The sequence below is a fragment of the Sceloporus occidentalis genome, unplaced genomic scaffold (assembly GCF_023333645.1).
Source record: "Sceloporus occidentalis isolate IW3139 unplaced genomic scaffold, rSceOcc1.0.p SCAF_393, whole genome shotgun sequence".
Taxonomy (NCBI): Eukaryota; Metazoa; Chordata; class Lepidosauria; order Squamata; family Phrynosomatidae; genus Sceloporus; species Sceloporus occidentalis.
The window spans coordinates 351,519-372,381 of NW_028317373.1; the positions used below are offsets into that span (position 1 = coordinate 351,519).

Sequence of the window (20,863 nt, forward strand, 5' to 3'; positions counted from 1 at the left end):
GGACATTTAACTGTTGCAGCAGGGAGACCAGCGGATCATGGGAATATATTTTATTTAAATAATTAATAAATGAAAATGAGCACACCGCCACATATGGCTAATATATTATCGGACAGAATGCCGATATGCAGCCCCCTGCTGGCGACCAATAGAGTTGCTGACAGGGCCGGCCTTAGGGGTGTGCGACCTGTGCGGCTGCACAGGGCGTCATGGCAACAGGGGCGCTGTCCGGGACTTAAATTATAACATCGTTTGTTTTTTTTGTAACTTTATTTAAGCTCCATTCCATGGAGGATGTTAAATAAAGTTAAATGAAAACACCGGTTTTTTTTTGTTTAAGTCCCGGGCAGGGGCGCCGAGCGTTTGCTTGTGAAGTTTTCAGCAACCGCTCGGCGCCCCTCAGTCTCTCTGGCGCTCAGCTGTGAAGCGCGCACCGCGGCAGAGCGGGAAGACGGACGCCTCCCGCTCCCACCGCAGGACTCCTGCAACAAGGTAAGTAAGGATAGGGGGTAGATATAGTGATAAGGGGCAGGGGGGGTAGATAGTGATAAGGGGCAGGGGGGGTAGATAGTGATAAGGGGCAGGGGGGGAGGCAGTGATAAGGGGCAGCGGGGGGTAGGCAGTGATAAGGGGCAGGGGGGGAGGCAGTGAGAAGGGGCAGGGGGGGGCACCAGAGGAGTAGTCCGCACAGGGCGCCAGAACACTTAAGGCCGGCTCTGGTTGCTGATACGCACATATAAACTACTGGCGCCGGAGCTGCAGCGGTACGCATTAACCTCGTATTAACCCTTGAACCAGGAAAAAACAAAGAAAAAACGAATATTCGCCCGAAGAGAAGACAGGAAGACGAGCACGAAGAGCCCCCTGGTGCCCAAGTCTAGTCTAAACCATGCAGACCCTGACACTCTGACTTATTAAAGTCTTTGAAGTAACATTGTTACCATGAATCAACTCAATGTAATGTTGAGCAGAGAAAGTCAACTAACATATCACATGACTGACTGCAACAAGCCTCCAGGACTGCCCGTAAACAAGGTTGCTATGTACTATGTATTTAACATTCATAGAGAGTATTGTTTGTCTATAGGACTTACCATTTAATGTTCAAATGTCTTTATACGCATAACACCTGTCTCCTTTTAAATTAATATCAGCTTTATTGTGCCTATATATATATAATTGAAAATACACTGTATACATGCTGTTACTGTTCAAATAATAAACATTTGATTTATTTGTGCGATATATATTTTTGTAAATAAAAATGTTTTATTTTTATAGTGTACTTGGTAATTGGCAGGTGGAAAGAATGCCAAGACAAAGCTGTAGACATGTTATTGAGAATAATAATTCTTAGAATAATATTACCTTCTGAATAGTGGGACAATGTCAGTAAGCTAACACAAGAGGCTCCTGCCCCCGATCCAAAAATAGTCACTCGTTTTGGGTCTCCCCCAAATGCTCCAATGTTTTCTTCAATCCATCGCAAAGCTTGTATTTGGTCAAGTAATCCATAGTTTCCTTTTGCAGCCTGGTCCCCTGTACTTAAAAATCCTGTAGATAAAGATGAGATAATTGAGTCTTGGAAAATCCTGGTATATACTTTAAGCTATTGAATAAGAAAAAGGGATTAAAAGTTATTAAAATTATGTTAAAGTACCGAATAGCATATTTTTCATATTTTCCAAGAAGTCTAAAGGTCATAATAATTGCATGTCTATGTTCATAGTGATACTATGTTTTTGGTATGTGAAAAATGCATAATATTTGAAGTTATCTTAGTTTTTGTACTGTCACTGTTCATTTCTATGTTTATGTATACAAAAATAATCTGGTGTAAAGACTTAAAAATTATATCTGCAGCAATTGATGAAATATCTCCAATGACCGGTCACTTTTATGACAAGATCATTTTTTTTCTACATAACCCCCAGCAGAGCAGCAGCAGATAATGGAGTCTATTCACAAAAGCCATGGCAGGTTTACAATAACAAATTCACATAAATTGGACTAAATGTACCACTTGTATATTCATTACTGCCAGCTGATGCTCAACTGCAACGTAACTCAACTGGCATCAATATGACTTGACACAGTCAAATGGATAGAAGTAAAAAAACATATTAAAAGTTAAAAAAAGTTTAAAAATAATATAATGTACATGATGGCTGCATGAGTTTGGAAGCATAGACAGGGGAGCTCTGCTACTCATTTCTCTAATTTATTACTCTCCTGGAACCAGATCTTTTTCAACAAATGGGAAGGAATAACCTAATGTGGAGAAATAATTATACAAATTTTTAAAACAAAGTTAAAATGGCAGCTGAAATAGTATACATTTGAGGCAGATTTCTAACACATGCACAGCCTTATATTTAACCCCTATTACATGAGCTGCTAAAGCATATGGAACTGTACATTTATTGTTTTTTTTCTTGTATGCTATTCTTACTTCCCTTCGGAACATTAAGATATTGGCACAAATAGGAAAATTTCAGGGTTGCACTATGACTCCTTCATATTGCACTCAGATTTAATAATTATCTGAACATCATTGTTGTTTGGGTACAATTCCAATATTAGTACAGTTGACTTAATTATTTAATTGTTACCACTATTAATAGATCATTATAGTAGAATCCCTTGTGATTGCATATTAAATGGTTAATATCTGATGAGTTTTTATCATTTATAAAGTTTCCAGTTATCATACCTGGGAAATTCTTTGGGCAGGCTACCTGGAGCTCTGCCTTTGCTTTGGTCGGGGCTAGACACATGTGGTGGTGGTGTTGGTCCCATAGTTCCTTTCATGGGATCGAATGTGGGTTGGGATTAGGGTAAAGTGAATGGGAGGCGTGGGCGTGGTCACACACCCACTCATCAGCCAGTAGAAAGACAAAACTGCCTCAATTTATGTAAACGTTTATTTAAAATCAATTTATGTAAAAGTTAATAATTTAGTGTTTGGCACATACCACATTGTGGCTTTTCACTTATTATGACCAATATTGCCAACCCAATATTTGTTTTTTTTTTCAGATTAAAAATAAAAAAAATGATCATACATGATCATTAACAACACTTTCTATCATGTAATCCGAATACAAGAATATTAGATATCTGATGAATCAGTATTTATTATTGATATGCATAACTGCCATACTAATCAAAGGCTGATTTGACCTTCAAAACAGTGATTATTATGCAAACCACACATATCAGGATTTTCCCAATGCTGTATGTATGGTTCATAGTACACTTGAAATGACTCATTCTACTAATTGCTTTTTCATAAATGACAAGATCAATGAATAAAATGCTGAGATTTAGTATGATGACATCCATAAAATATAATTTAAAATAGAACCTACTGTCAACTTATAAACATTTAAGAGACATTCCTGATCCCATATTTGTGTCCAGTCCCATCCAAGTTTAACTCTAATTCAGGGTTGGCTCTACCATATAGGCAAACTCTGAAGCTGCCTGGGGCACTGCGCTAGTAGAGGAAGCTGCCAGGAGGTTCTCAGCTATATTAGATAAACATAGTTCTCCTAGAGCGCCAACAAAACACTAGCTATTCTACCCCCCACAATCAATTGGCAGTTTAACTTGTACACTACTTAAGGATGTTGTCTTCTTCATTAGAATAATGCAGATGAGGAGGAATGTGAGACAGAAGTCCAATTTTATAACTCAGCAAAGTGCACTGGAGTCCATGCAAAATATTTCACATATTGTTATTGTTATTTATGTTTGATTTTCGGTTTATTCATATCACAATTTACGTACCAAACCAATAGCCATTTAATGTTATTTCCTATGACGTGTCAGAATATATCTCATTGGAGCCCTACTATCATCTGAAATGGAAGGTTATAGAATCCTTGTGGTTCTTCTGGAAACCTATTCTCATGCATACATGAAAATGGGTTTCCTGAAATGTAAGACAAATCTCTGCATAGTGAAACAACAACATCTCTACTTGAACACTTCAGTTTTCCTAGGACTTCACCAAACTATTTGGATGATTTTGCTTCAGGCCAAACCCAGAGACTTCCCCATTATGGCAATTACTCCAGCTAATCTCTCTTCCTCTAAAGGGGATTAGTCTGAAATGGCCATTTTCGGAAGACTACTTTTTCACTTGTCACTTATCTGCTTCTTGGCTACTTTGTCGCTCCTTATAGTGATTGCCTGTCTCTCGCAAGAGTAAATTCTAAATCATAGAGCTGGCGTAAAAATACTCAATTAATGCTTTTACATAAGTAGATTTTTTTCTCGTCAAATGCTCTATGTTGGATTTATCTATTGTGTGCCTTAAGGGACAAAAGGTTGGTATTCTAAAATTCTAACCATAGACCAGGTAAAATACCACTACATGACATATTGCATCTGTGTTACAATGTAGCTCTACAAATCTCACTGCTTATACATGTGATATAAATCCCCAGGTAGAACTGCTATATAATATTAATGTGTTTCTATGAACTGCTGAATAGCAATCGTGTAATTATAACCATATAATACAAATATTGCATCAGGCAAAAGGCTGAAATTTGTCCCCATATGGTGTTCACATTTTAGTCAAGCTCATTATAGGCAGACAGGTACTTAAAGGATGTTTATTTCTAGCAACAAAAATCACTATTAAACCAACATGCAAGATAGATTACATTTTAACCCACCCATGCATATTCATATTATACTATATATCATAACGGTTCCCCTGTTATAAACCTCATGTAATGCAGATTGGCTTTAATTTTTAGTGTCAGCATAACTGTAATTTGTAACACCAGCTCTTTATCATTATTAATGGCTTTGAAATGTTAGTGCAGTGATGAATATGTAGCCTATTAGATTTTGAAGCTTCATTTTTTTAAAGAATAAAGTTTATGTGTATGTGTGTACCCGTGTATAATGCAGATTGCTGCATTCACTGCATTGAGGAATGAAAGTGAGTGAATGAAATCAATGGGAGTAGTATCAGCCAAATTCATGTATTCTGGCTTAAAGCTACTTACTTTACTAGGAGCGCTACAGAGCTTGTGTTTTTGGTAGAGGCCATCAGGGAAAGGAAGCAGGAATGGAACTTTCTAGCCCAGGCAGGTAAAGCCAAGTAGCCCTATTGCCCCCCCCCCCCGGCAGTATGCTTCATGTATGCTGTTTGCTTCATTAGAAGAGTGTAGATAATGAAGAATATAAGACCGGTATGTTATTTTATGACTCCTAAAAAACAGTAAAGTGCACCGGAGTCTATGCAAAATATATCACTTATTATTTATGTAAAACGTACACATATACACATGCTAACACATACTTACACACTCACACTAACATGCAAATATGCATAGATAATTCAGATAGAAACAAATAATCCAGGGTACAGTTAAATAAAGAAAAGGTTATATTTCACATTGACACTTTCCCCCTGGTAACATCCCGGAGCCTTTGAATAGCTATTCACCCAAACATGACCCTCACAGCGAGTGGGCCAGGTCAAGTCAGACTGGTTGATTTTGAAGAATTGCCCCTTTGCCCACCAGGCCAACTTGCTAGCCCCAATAGGAGGGGGCTCCAATAAATAAGGAATCCCTGTACATATTTGCAAATCGTTAAACTCCAGTATGAAATTAGTGATATATTTAAAACCTGCAATTTATATTTTTAGGCTATTGTATTACATTTGCTACCTGCTGGAAATGCTGTAGCAAACTAAATAAACTAATAAAATATCAAATGGTGTAATTAGAACATAAATGGACAGTATAATGTAACTGGCAGCCTCACGGAGGAAGAATGCATATTTTTTTTAACATTTACTTAGCCAGCGCTGGATCTGGCTGAACACATGCCAGGAAATGTTTTTGACTGAACACATCTCTAGCAGGGGTTGGAAAAAGGTGCAAGTTAATATGGAGGGATTCTATAGAATCTGCCATGTATGAGGACACCACGTAAATTTAAAGGACCTCTGAGCTATCATATACATTAAAGTGCTTATGATGGCTGGATTGTCACATCTGATGGCAAATACTAGTTATGAAATAATTTAATTCCTAAATTTATAAAACATAGCACCAAAATAAATGACAAGTATGACTAATAAATAGTTTGCTAAAGTTAAGTTGTGTGCAAATACAAAAGAACACCCTTCGTGAAAGAAATGCAATAAAATAAATGTGTTTACTTTTAATATTGTTTATTTCTACCATTCCTGCCCAGCCCTTAAGTTCATTACCTAGCAAACAATTAATAGAAATGTAAATCAATTTAAAATATATTTTTGTTTTGAAACAGAATATTTTCAATCATACGTATTAACCTTTGCTTGCATTGTTTTCTTATCCTTTCATTATCCTACTCCCATCTAAATATTAGATTGTTTAAGCACAAATAATGAATTGTGTTCTTTACCTAATATTTTGGTTTGTCTTAGTCTGTCAATTTAAGTTTGGTCATACCCTTTGAATTTATGTACTGTAATAAACTCTGTATAAGTGTTCGCTATATAAATTAATAATAATAATAAAGTTTTTTTTATAAGAAGAAAATATTTAGTATTTTTCCAAAATATTTTTTTTCTTCTGCTACAATAAACTAAAGCATCTTCTTTTTTACCAGTAATATTTCCCATTTCCAGCTAAAATGCTTTTACAAACTGACATTTTAATTGTTTATTGCTTATAATCTTGATTTATTTATCAGCGTTAAATATATTCAAGATCATGAATCAGATGACCTATGTCACATAAATCTTCTTCCAGTGATAAGGGATGCTGTAATGTAAGTCAACAAACCTTTTTCAATCCTAGTAGCCCGAAGCAACTATCATGAAATTTACAATGCCTTCATCATTAGTAATTCCCCATTCTGAGTACATCTCATGACAGATAATTACTGGCTTTCACTATTTAATAGGATAGAAATCTCAAAACTCTATATTCTTGAGACTAGTGCTGTAAACACATCAGACCAACTGTTCCTTAAAATTTCATTTTCATTTACATTCATTTTTCCATTAACAATTAAGACTAAGATTATATTATAGGCCATATGATATATCGGTATATTCGAACAAGTATGTATAGGCCCGGACTGGCCATCTGGCACATCAGGCAAATGCTCGGTTGACTGGTGGCCAATAGGCCTGCATATTTATTGAAACTGCTGTTCCAGCAGCACATTGGGTCCCCCAGTGTGTAGCTGCCGGTGGCTGCAAACATAGATCATTTGGTGGCAGATGTCCTTAAGAGTTTCAGGACCTTACAAGTGCTTGAAGAAAAAAATTCCCATGTCTAAATAATCTCACAGGGAAAAGCTTTGAAAACAAGTCATTTTGAACAAAACCTCAGTTTCTAGGTGCATATGTGCACTGTAGCTAAAAATAAGTATCAAATCTCTTCGTAACTTTTTTCAATATGTCCCTATTACAAATAAATCCTGAAATCCTCCAATCGTAAATGTGTCCCTGATCAAGGTCTACTTGACAAACACTAATGCTCTCATTGCCGTCATTTTCACAAGCTGTAATTTTATATCATTTTTATCTGGGGAACAATGTACTTTACCTGTGTACACAGACACCAAGTACTGTAATTTTCAGGCAAATTGTCTTGAATTAGAATTAAGTAAATGTTGCAATATAAAAAAAAAAGACAAACGGATATTTTTTTGCAAAAAAAGTGATATTGCATATTTTTATCAGATGATAGGATCTTTAACATCTAGGGAAGACTTACACACCTAGACGACACTAGTTGCAGCACACAAATCTTTCAAATAACCTGCTCATATTTTTTTGAGTCATATACTAAAATCTCTTTGGGTTCTTAATATTAAACTCAACTGGCAGCATTTGTAAACCTGTACTCAGAATCACCTCTCTCACTATTGCGTTCTGTGAGCAAGTAGCATATTTAACTACAGACCCTCTTGACATATACTCTGTGGCATATCTGGCCTAGGACGGATAGGCCTAGCTTATACCAACCAACGTTTCAGATGTCCAAGTCAAGACAGTTGTGTTGGAAAGTGTAGCAAGAAGTAGTGAGGGGCTGGGTGGTTCGGAAATGAGTGGAGTCCGTCCAGAAGTAGGCATGAGGCGTAATTACCTGCCCGCCTTATCTGTATAGCCATCTTGTGTAAGACTTAGAAAGTCTGAGAGCTCAGCATCCGAGGAAACTACACAGTATAAGAAAAAGATGATTTCCAAAATAAGATATTAACAGCCACCATACTGTATTATAACGCAGATACAAAGGGATAATAGCAAATTGATCTTTCTATCTATATCTATCTATTACCTATCTAACAATAATTAATTATTTAGTGATATAACTAGAGACATGCAATAAGCCTGGGAAATCCAATTAAAATGTAATCTTTAACTACTTGTCATGCAGTCTGTGTTGCAGTAAAATTCTTCAGGTGCTGATTTATAATTAGATATTGATTACTGCTCAAAGATCTATCATAGACAACTAACCCAAAGCAACAAGTAGGGATGACTATGATTACAAGAAAATGTGATGTTTCAATAGAGCATGAAAATAGCAGTTTCACTGAAAATAAAGCATGTTCTCTTGGCTCAGTGTTTCTGTTGCATTTTGCTATTAACGGGGAAGTAATGCAGCCAGCAACAGTTGCTAATTATGCGTTATGCACTTTTTTTGGAAGTAGCCATATTTTAAATTTATATGCCACAGTAATTTGTTTCTCGTTAACCTAACCTAGTTACAAATGTTCAAAATAAAGAAAACTTTTAATGGTACTACTACTTAATATGGATATAGCTGGAATTTATTCCTAAAATAAAACATTTAAAATAACAATTTCTGGTCTTCCACATCGATAGCTGGAACAATGTGATTCTTTTGTAGGGCTTGGCCAAACTGTCCCATGACTTCATGGCCATGTGATGCGATAAATCTTCCCCTTTAGTCCCAGGAAATGACACCTAGGGGTATATGCTTATTAGGGCAAGAATACCTTTTACTCTTATGTTGTTTAAAAAATCAAGATTCACTGCTTGATTTGCTGTTCAGGGTAGGAATGTCAAGTGGGCATTAAGGCAATGGCCCTCTGAGCTGCACTGTTCTTATCATTTGAGGCCACAATCTGATTTCCTTCGGTGTTCTGCATTGGAAATATCACATTTTGTTACTTTTACAAAAGACAGGGGAAAATTATTTTGTAGTAAAAGTTATTTCACTTAGCAAGTGTCCACAATATAGTTAAATCATCACTTTCACCATCCTCCATTGACAATGCATTAATGGTGAAGTAGTATGGAGACAGAGGAGTACAAGACTAATTCACATATATGAAAACCATTTTTTTCTGTATATTTTATACACAAATGTCTCCTTGCTCATGTGAACATAGAACACAACATTGGCACTTTCTAATGCACAAGGACATCATTGTCTAATATAATATATAAATGTAGTTTCATATTAGTTGCGGTTTACTGCTAATACACATACACATTTTGTCCCACAATATGCAACTGTTTTTAAGAATTTTAAAATGGACAAATTTAGATTATTCTCAAGTCTTCCATTGCTGAAAAAGAGAAGTAAAAACTGGAATTTTTATGGTTTAATGAAAATTCATAATGTAAAAAAAAGCACATTGCCATGACCAAAAAAGTCTGACATAGATTAGAGGTCACATATTTCCTGATTTTTGTGACAAGTCTCCATTTGTTCATAGAAGAATGTTTGACAGACAATAACATTGTAAATATATGGAAGGAAGTAGATAGCAGACAGCTGTAACAAGAGATCACCGAAAAAGTTCTTGTTATAGGACTAAGTATTAATATTAATTACTCTAATATAATTTAGTAGACCTCATGCTTTTTTAAAAAGCAGTTATTAGTCAAATAGCGTAAATAGCCATACTGCCAAAAGAGAGATATTTGAGGTATGATTCGATTATGTCCATCTGTCACTAGTATTAATGTTGATAACTCGTAGCAAACAAGTAAACAAAATGTGGTGAAAATGGTAACATAGGAATTAGTGCTGGCAACTTAACCCCTCAATAGATCTACTGTTTTGAATACTTGCTTACACCAGGAGAGGCAGGTCTTGAGACTCGTATTTGGTGACTCATATTGCCAGTGCAGGAATGCACAGATGTTTTATTGGCTATGTTCCAGAAAGAGCTGCACCGATTTGTACTCGGCCACAAGAGATACCATCTACCCATGCAATCATCTGCCTCCTGGGAATGGAGATGAATGAGGAGATAAGCAGCAGTTGAGGAGCCCTAAATATTTGAAAACATTGGGCAACCCAACCACAAACTTTACTAGGGGGTGGGTAAAGGAGCTGATTCTGTGAGTTTGAGGATTTACGCTAATATACAAATTGTGGATTCAACTCTACAATGTTCTGTATGTATAGGATGGATAATGTGTACATTGGGCATATTGATAATGTATTTTGGGGAATTATAACATATGCCATCGTACATCAGGGAATTGTAATCTGAAATTTGTGCATACATTTTTTTTATTTAAATTTAAGTACAACACAGTAGGGACACAATATGTATATAGGTTGAACTTGATGGACTTTGGTCTTTTTTCAACCTTATGAACTATGTTACTATGTTACTATGTTACCTGAATTGCTAAAACAAAATATCTTTTCTCCTATTTATTCCTATCAACAACAAAACTATACCTCTAAGTAAATGTAAATGAACTGAGAAGTATTTTTGACACTTTATAATATCATCGCATTTGTTATTGTTACTAATACAGACATGCTTGATTTGTTATATAAACTTTTTAAATGTATTTTGTTTTAACTTGTTTAAAGTGCACTTGTAATCTTGTTCTGGCTTGAAGTCTTATTAATTGAAAAACTTTTCTGAGGTGCTTGCACTTCATAAGCAAACAATCCACATTTTATGCATGCACGTACAACATATTAATGAATACATGCGGTAAGAATGTATAGACTTTGATTGCTTCTTGCCAAATCATGGCTTGTTACTAACTTTACTAATGTTTTACTAAAAGATTCTAGAAGAATTGTGCAAGATTACTTTTATCTGTCATAATCCCATCATGAGGAAAATTATTGCATTAGAATGAAGCAGGTCAACATTTTTAATTCTAAACACGCTTTTCAAAAGTAATATAAATTAATTGTTAAGGTATGAGCCAAAATGTAATCATGTCTTTTTAGTATTTTAATTGTTTATTGTTAATTATAAATGCTTCTGGTTTAGGTATAGGATATAATATCTAGGGATAAAGAAATCAAAGGAATTGAAGAAGGAGGCAATTGAGCTACCCTATGTATGCATACTCAGCTTTTGGTATGCAGGCTTCGTCTGAAGTTATTGAATATCCAGGGTGCCCAAATTGTTTGTGGGTCTACCAACTTCCCAATTTGAATAGCATAAAAGTGAGGTTTGCAGTAGGCATTCACAAGTTGCAGTAAATCAAAATTAGAAAAAATACAAAAAAAACCTTTTTTTGCATGACAGAAAAAAATATTTTTTCTCCCTCTGACACCTGTCATAGACTTACCCTACAGGTCATATATTTTCTTTTAACATCTCATCCTGATTTTTTAACTACCCCCTACCCCACCACATTTATGTTGGGAGGAGAGGGGGGTATTTGTATACCCCTCTAGTTAATACAGGGTCTTGGGGACGATTTAAAAAAAAAAAATTAATTATAACATGTTTAATGCAGCCGTGAGTGTTGAAATTTCTGTTTGCGAATTATATTGTAATAATTTATCCACAAATTGTCTTGCTTTTTAAAATATGTAAAAAAAGTCAGTCAGTAAAGTAAAATAACAAAGCCTACTAAAGCAGTTTTTTCATCCAACTTTTAATTTGATGAAATGAAACTGCATTCTCTATGACAAACTGTCAGCTTTAATTCACAATCTATGAGAAAATATGTGGATGACAATTTGTCCGTTCATATTACATAAGCCAACACAGAATTATGTTTATTTAATTAAGGTATTTTTAACCAAAATTTGAATCTATTTTGATAATAATAATCATAATTCTAATCAAATATAAAAGCCAAATACAGACTTGCAGAAGGTTCCGTACCTGCTAATATTAAGGATGAAAATCTCTATGTTTGACACATACAATATTAATAAGAGCCATAAATAGGGACCTTGGCAACTGGGCAAGGTCAGAGTGTGCATTCTTCAAGAAGCAGCAGAAAGCAAAAAGAAGGGCAAGGTCAACGGCGCAGCTCAAGAGCATAACTTACCTTAAAGTGCCTATGACAGCTGGCCCACTTGTTACATTGTTACAGATATGCAGTATTTATCAGGTGCCACACTTGCCCCATAAAAATTACAGATGTGCAATATTTATCAGGTGAAACAGAATACATTTTTGGCTTGTAAAACAATGCTATTGGTTACTTGACTTAAAAATACTGTTCAATGTTTACAACTGAACAAATCGTGTCTCAACGTTATGGCTCTTAAACAAGTTTTAACACTAAATTTGAAAATTTAACACATTCTCCAGAAACACATTTTTAAAATATATTAGAATTTGTTGAGTCAAGCGTTAGGGTACAGTATTTATTTGTCCCGTTTAATGTGAACTTTCATGCCCTCGTCTGCATCTTGTAAAATCATCTCACAGCTACATTAAAATATATTTTACAAAAATTAAGTAATTTAAAAATAAAAATGTGCACAGTGAGGTGGGGTATTTAAATGAACCTGGAGGGCTTTGTTAAACATATATTTAAAAACACTTTAAGGGAGGCAGTGTACCAGTGGGATAGGGGCATAGGGGCATTAACACTCAGAGGCTGCCATCTGTAAAGTGAAAAGGGTCAGTTTTTAAGGGCCCGACCAATGAGGAATATCAAAGCCTTCGATCCTCAATTATATAAAGGGACCATCCAAAATAAACTTATCTACAATGTGTGTTGGAAAAAAAACATACACAATGACTACCAGAAACTTTGATGGTAAAATTAGGGCATAGAAAGAGTTAAAATGCCACCATTTTAAATATCCTGGGGTGTCTAGTCTTCAAAAATATATGGTTTGATGGGAGTAAATTGAATTGGCCAGCTTCAAAAATGTCCCAAATAGGACACGGGGACAGAGTTACCAGATATGGAAAAAAATGGTTTTGAAATACCAAAATGCTACTCGTATATATTGCCTTATAACTTGGGTATTCCTTAACTCAGGACAAACAGTAGCATCTATTTAGCAGCTTTTGTAGATTAAAAGAGTAAAAGATTTTTCAAATAAAAGTGAGAAAAAGTGGGTTTTTTTATCAATTTGTCACCATATTTTATTACTTTTTATAAGAAATTAGATGATATATGAACAATATATAACTTGTGTAGGTACACTAAACGAGAGAGAAGCAAGTTACATCTAAACAGGAGAACAGCAAAAATGTTAAAACAGCCATGGACACGAAGGGTACAAAAAATAAAAAACAGTCTGGTCCTTTAAGTACTATGAGAGTACTTTTATTTGTATTCTTCAAAAATGGAAAAAAAATGTCTGGGGTCGAAGCTCTAGCTGCTCTCATCCTCTGCAATCTATCAATTCTTACCATTGATTGGCATGTGCACTGAATGGCTTGATGCAGGGGTTCTAAATATTGCCCAATATATTTGCACTTCATGTCCATTCTCTGTTACACCTTTGACTGTTTGGGATAGGTTTACTCCTGAAATCGAATCTTTCTCTAAAAAGTAAATCTCTATTATTCATTATAAAAAAAATCTTATGGATCATAGAAAACTCAAGGACTTGTCATCTTTTATCTATGACAATAAATTTACCTAAGCATTATGACAAATTTATGAATCTCACATACAAATATATTATATTGGGTACAGGCTGGTTCAGTATGATGCTCAAGAATGATTAATAGCTTATTAATGATGGTTCAGTAACCATGAAATGTAATGACCACAGACAACTAGGCAAGAGATGAATACAATGCCTTTTTGAAGTCTGAACTATCCAGATAACATTTTTTTAAATCACCACTAATGATATTAACTGTAAATATTAAAAAAAATCCTATCTCATTAGTCAGGAAGAGGTCGTCTAAGGATCAAAAGAATAGTTATTAATCAAATGGCTCTCACACCACCATTACCAAAAACGCATGCTTGAAAGACTGAATAATACAGATAACCTTTATAATAAAATAACTAATTATAGGAAGGCAGTGGCGCATGAAGGGCATTGAAACATGCGATAATGCATGTAAAACAAATTCAGATGACTACCACATTAGGATACTTGCGGTTTTACTAGAGGTTGAGAATATTATAGATGATAAAGTAGCTATTTGGATATGTATTAGAGTTTCTATATTAACAAAATGATTGGTTACATTTAGTGTAGCTACACAAATTATATATACATATATATTTTTTTATTTTTATTTTGGACAAGTAAAATTTTTAAACCATATATTATTATTATTATATTTTATTTATATAGTGCCAACAATTTATGCAGCGCTTAATACAATACATAAATTCAAGGGGTATGACAAGGCGAGAATTGACAGACTAAGATAAACCGATACATAAGGTGGAGAGAGCCCTGCTCACAAGCTTATCTTGAGGGATGATATATGTAATAGATTTATACAGTCAAATTAGTATAAATGTACATTTTAATGAAAGCAGACCAAGAAAGAAGACAGAAGAAATAATAAAGAAGACAAGAAGGAGACCTGCGGAAAAGGAGACAGGGACACGGAAGCGGTGTGTGGAGAAGGAAGTGAGACACTGATAGAGTGGGGTATTGTTTGTCAGTGTAATATACCAAAACATATAAATTCACAGATAACGTACAATGTGTATGAAAAAAAAAATACCACTCCCAACTTTGACAAAGGCTGGTGGTAAAATAAGTGCATGAAAAGAGTTAATGTATCATCGTTTGGAATAAAAATATATAGTTTGGTGGGGTAAATTGAATTGTCCAGCTTCAAAGCTGTCCCAAACAGGACATTGGGGCAGGATGACCAGATGCCAAGTTCCAAGTTTAGAAACTGAAATGCACATGTCCCAAATATGGCCCTTTAGCCAATCTAAAATATTGGAGTGTTGTTCTGAAGTGACATATATCAAGAGCTGTAAATTCACATCTAAATGACAATGTGTGTGAAAAAAGCCACAAGAAATACTGACACAAATAAAAAATAAAAACATTGAATATTTCTAAACCAGGACAAAAAGTAGAATCTATTTAGGAGGTTTTTTCATTAGCTTTTGCAGAAGAGTAAAATATGTTTCAGATAAAAAACAGAAAGTGTTTTTCACTATATATATATATATATATATATATATATATATTATAAATTAGATTTGTGGAATCTTAGGATGTGGAGAGTATGGGTAATACGAGGTTAAATGTTTTCTGCACTCTGGTGATAAAAGTCTGATGCTCTTACGTTTCAGCCTAGTGATAGAGTTTTAGACTTGGTCCCCGCGATAGAAAATAAATTCCTAGCAACCTGGCATGGACTGTATGAAATTGTTGAATGGGTGGGGGAAGTAAATTACAAGATAAGACAGCTGGGCAGAAAAAAGCCTAAACAAATATACCATGTAAATGTACTCAAGACATGGAAAGAAAATTAAAATACTGTTTAATCGTTTAATCTACCCAACCATGAAACCCTGTCTATACACCAGACACAGGAGGTAAATGAGTTTGTTAGACCAAAAAAAGATAAATTTTCCCAGTTTCTGGCAGAACAAATATACAACATAACATTGTTACAGAACCAGGTAAATGGATTTACCTTAAGCCTTATAAAATACCTGAAGCCCTCAGAGAGGCTGTTAGAGCAGAAGTTAAGAAAATGTGAGACCTTGAAAAGTCATGCAGTGACTAAAGCAGCCCTATGCTTGTACCAAATCCTGATGGTACGATAAGATTTTGCAATGATCCAAAATTGAATGCCACCTCAAAATTTTATTCATATCCTACCCCCAGAGTTGATGAGTTAGTAGAAAGATTTACTACAGCTGATTTAACCAAAAAAAGATCGGGCGATTCTGCTCAGAGGCCAAAAAAATTAAAGACTGCCTTTTCTACCCCTGATGGTGTTTTTTTAATATTAAGTCTTACGTTTTGGCTTGCATGTGGCCTCTGCCACCTTTCAAATAATGATGCAGGATACTGAAACCACAAATGTGATATGCAGCTGCGTATTTGGTTTAAGGTTTAAGCTGTGTCAAACTCAATTTGAGTTGCTAGTTAAACTGCTAATCCCAGTACAATTGGCCTAGCAGAAGTCAGATATCTAGAAAATTCCATTAGGAGGGGGTTAGTGAAATCTTGGTTGGCAAAAAAGAAGCCATACTAAATTGGCCACTACCAGTCACTTACAAACAGAGAACTTTCTTGGGTCTAATTGAGTATTACAGAAGGTTTATCTCTGACTTTGGTACAATTGCAAGTCATTTAACTGACCTTACAAAATCAAAAGCCTGTATAATGGTAAAATTGTCCCCAGAAACTAAAACAATAAAATAAACCTTTTATCCCTAACCAATGTTGGTAACCCCTGACTTTTCTAAAGAATTCATTTTGCAGACAGATATGTCTGATGATGGTCTTGGGAAAGTCCTTTCTCAAGAAAGCCAAATGAAGTGCACCCTATCTTTTACTTAAGCAAGAAAGAAATTACTCTATTGTAGAGAAAGAAAGCACAGCCCCAGAGGGGGAGAAATGTACACAGGGGCCCATGACTGGGGGGGGCCTGTGCTGCCCTTCTTCTCCTCCCCCACTTTCACCTTTTGCCCTTATGAGTTAGCTATAAGAATCAGGGCAGCTGTATGTAAATGGCTGATTAGGGGTGTAATGGGTTGCTTAGTTAGGGTTTTAGATACCCTATGAATCCTTCGTCTGTCCTTCCAGGATAGTCTCCAGCCTCAAGAGGCTAATAGATGGATCTTTGTCTTAGATCACAAAAGTAGTCACGACCACCATGATTGTGAAGAACAAATGGAACATTTTATTGTTGTGAAACATAGCCTTATATATCCACATAATTGAATTAACATTAATAAACAGGTACATGTAGACAACCCAACCTTTAATCCCCTTTGGCTACTGAATATCCTCCTGGCAGTAATCCTGTTAATGGGATTTGTTAACACAATGGAGTTCCTGCCTGAACCATGTTTGTTCGGCAGCCAGGCTGGAGCCATCTCTGTCTACCTTGGGGCCCTGTATGACAGGTCATTCTGTCACAAGGGGATCACTCGGGGTTGGTCAGCAGCCCCGTGACACCCCCTGTAAGTAGGATTATAAATTGGGCTCCCTACTGGGTTGTTCATTATTATTCAATTGTGCTCTTTTAAGAAAATATTCCCTCCCAGCCTTCCCCTTTTGTGGTTTGTTCTTTTATTGTAGGTTTTATGCTGACATGGTGCTAGAGCTACTCACCTTTAGGGGCGGTTGGCTTATGGTGCACAAGCCTTCGTGTTTAAGTGGAAGACACTCCTTGGGCTGGGGGCCCTTGAGATTGCTAGTGGTGCCACAGGCTTACCGGCAAGGGACGCCGTCAGTCACAGCGGGGATACGATTTACACGCCTATGCCAGCTGGTGTTATTCATTGACGGTTAAACTGGTTACTTTTTCATTTTGGTGGTGGTTAATTGTTAAAAGGGGGCGTTTGTTAAGCGCCCAACACATTGGAAAGAAGTTTACGAAGGGTTAAAGGTACTTGACCATTTACAGTTTTAATTGTGTTAGTGTCACAATTAGTGCGGAGATGCAAGTTGGATTGCACTGTGGACAAAATAAGCTGACTTTTATTTACATTGTGAAGAAAGAATCAAATAAACTCAATTGTTAAAATTACATTTTGGTGTACGTTATTGTGGTTTCTGAGAGGAAGGGAAAAGGGGTGCTGCCAGGTAGGCCCTCCTCCAGTCATGTCTTGCCATAAAGTGGGCAGTGGACAAACATTATTCATTAGGGAGAAAATTCAGACTAGTGACAGACCATGCTTCACTTACATGGATGAGACAAAATAAAGAAAAAAATAGTAGGGTAACACTGGTTCCTTAGTTTCCATCTCTATAGTTTTTTTGTGGAACACAGGGCGGGATGCAAACAGGGGGATGCTGATGGGCTGTCAAGAATGCACTTACTGATGTCTATGGTTGCTCAATTCATCAGGTCTGAGCTGGGAGCGTGGGATGCTGAGTAGTCAGAGGTTCCAGCCCCAGGGAGATGTTTGGAATTTGTGTTTGTATATTATGCAGTGTATTTTGTGTCCTTAGAGTGGAGCATTTGGCAAGTAGGGGGGCAGTGTTTCACTTCACCGTTTATATGTAGCTGGCAATCAGCAGGTAAGAAATCCAGTCCGAAAGGTTCCAACACATTCTCATTTGGGCTCATTTGCATTTACTAATTAATGGGAGATGCGGTTTAATACCATCTAAGGAGGAGGAGTAAATTTAGCTCCCTGAGAGCAGGGAGAGAAAGCTGCTATATTTGACCTCTACTATGCTTTGTAAATAACCAGTTTTTGCTGGTAAACATATAAGCTGCCCAACCAGTAAGGTTGGAAAAGTCTGTAGAGTAAGTGTTCACTAGCAATAATTTTGTTTTGGTTTTGTTGTACCTGGTTTGAACAAATAAAAACAGACCAAACTTTTTATACAACACAATCAAAATGATTTTGTTTCTTATCCCCTTTACAAAATCATATTGATTGATGGATGACATTACACAGTATGTAAGTCTGTTACAAAGTAAGTTGAAAAACATAGTTTTGCACATAGCTCTCAAATTATGTTTGTATTAAAATGTAAGTTGAAAAACATGTTTTTTCAGATGGCACCCTTAAATTGCCAAGGGAACAGAGGATGATTTCCAGTGTCCACCTGCCTATCCACTGTTGGTTCATTGTACAAGTGGAACATTGGATGGACCTTCATTTTAGATAGAAGGTAGGATTGTTTTTTTTTTTTATTAATTACTTTATATTTTTATTATTATCTTTTATTTATATAGCGCCAACAGTTTACGCAGCGCTTAATACAATATATATATATATTTAAGGGTTATGACAAGACAAGAATTGGATGGAGAGATGGAGAGAGCCCTGCTTTCAAGCTTAGAGTCTTGAGGGAATGGGGTGACAAACATAAGGCACAGAGAAAGGGTGAGAGGTAGTGTGGTGGTTGTATCAATGACAAGGAAGTTCTATCAGCTAAGATGGTATGCTTCTCGGAAGAAGTGGGTTTTGAGATGTTTCTTGAATGTTGGGAGGAAGGGTGAATGCTGAAGGTTTGTTGGGAGTACATTTCAGAGATATGGGGCAGCTCGAGTAAAGTGTTGTAGACGGGAAAAGGAAGAGGTGATAAGTGCGGAGGACAGCCTTAGCCCATGTATAAAGGTAGAGTTCGGTTAGAGCACAGAGACAGAAACTGGATTAATGTGTAGTTTTAATCTGACGAATATCACAGTGCTTAGGTACGAAAATAAAGTTAATAACAAGCTATTCACACGGTATATGACATAGTTTGTAAAAAATAAACAAGGAGAAACACAGAAAAACCTAATTATATGAAACTGTGGGAACCTCAATGTCCTTGTTGAGTTTGTTGATGATTTTCTGTAATGTCCGAATCCATAAAAGTTCCAGGAGAGGTTCTCGGAGAGCTTCTTGGAGAGGTTCTCGGAGAGGTTCTCTGATTTTTCAAAAAGCAGACAATTTTATCCCCTGGTGAGATGTCCCCCCCCTCCAGTGTCACAGAGAGACGTCCCAGGCCTAGCTCTTAGTATCACACGCATATCAAACTACATCTTAACATTTGTTAAGATTGACAGATCCCATTGTGTCCTCCAGATGACCCAAACCCAGCATAGAAACCATCACCCTAAATTCCATATCATAGGGGAGTTACCACTAATGGTCACTGAGGCTGAACCTGAATGAATTTATGGCAGGGGTCTGGTATGTAAAAGGTGTCAGTCTGAGTGGCTTAGGAGGGCAAGTTGTTGGCTGTAAAACACAAATGGCTAGGTTAACCATTCCAATGCCAAACCCCTGTGTGAACCCAGCATGACAAATGGACTCTATTATTTTTCATCTATGTACTCATGTATCACCGCATTTTGTTTTTGATAAATTCCTTGGGAAACTTGGGTGTTACTTTAAACTTTTAATTTACAAACACTGGCCAATTCTATATTTTAAAAAATCTTATATTTCTAACTTAATTTTACAATTGTCCCTTTCTGTAAGAAATATGAGTGAACATTTCTAGCAAGATGTTTTCCTTTTTTCATACGTATTTTTACGTATTGTTTCCATCCTTTGTAATGTTTGCCCATTTTTAGGAGTCATGCTGTGTGGTTCTCTTATTTTTATCGGTTTGTTCTTAAAACGTTGTTAACAGCTTAGATCAATGAACGAATCGGAACTAGACCCCAGAGTATTTTTGTTTAATATTTGATGTAATGGTGTATGTTTAGCCTTTTGAAAAACCAAAAGAATGGTTTATCATTTATACTGAGCTCTGTGTTTATATCCCTCTGGGGGTATTAAATTGCAAGCCCAGCAAGTATTCCATTTCAAGCACAGCAAGCTGTCCAAATCCAAATTGGCCCTCACAAGGATTTCCTTCTTCTTTTTTATGAGATATGAGTTTCTCATTAAAGAGTCTTCTAATCAATGCTTTGCGCTATCCACTGTACTATTACTGTAAGAAACCTTGCAGTGATAAATTACGGGAGAATAAGTATTTTCGTTCCTATAGATGGAAGTCATTAGATTCGATTAGGGGAAGCATTTGAAAAGATGGAAATGGATGATTTGTCTCAT

At 36.0% G+C, this 20,863-nt stretch overlaps 1 protein-coding gene across 2 annotated transcripts in view; it reads right to left on the reverse strand.

The window, feature by feature from the left end:
• LOC149273226 (neuroligin-4, X-linked-like) overlaps positions 1-20,863 on the reverse strand; it is an 87,290-nt gene that overhangs the window by 12,614 nt on the left and 53,813 nt on the right. For both annotated transcript variants that reach the window (XM_089506575.1, XM_089506574.1), the window contains one exon: positions 1,369-1,554. In XM_089506575.1, coding sequence (XP_089362701.1) covers positions 1,369-1,554 — 186 coding nt within the window. The remainder of the gene's footprint in view (positions 1-1,368; positions 1,555-20,863) is intronic.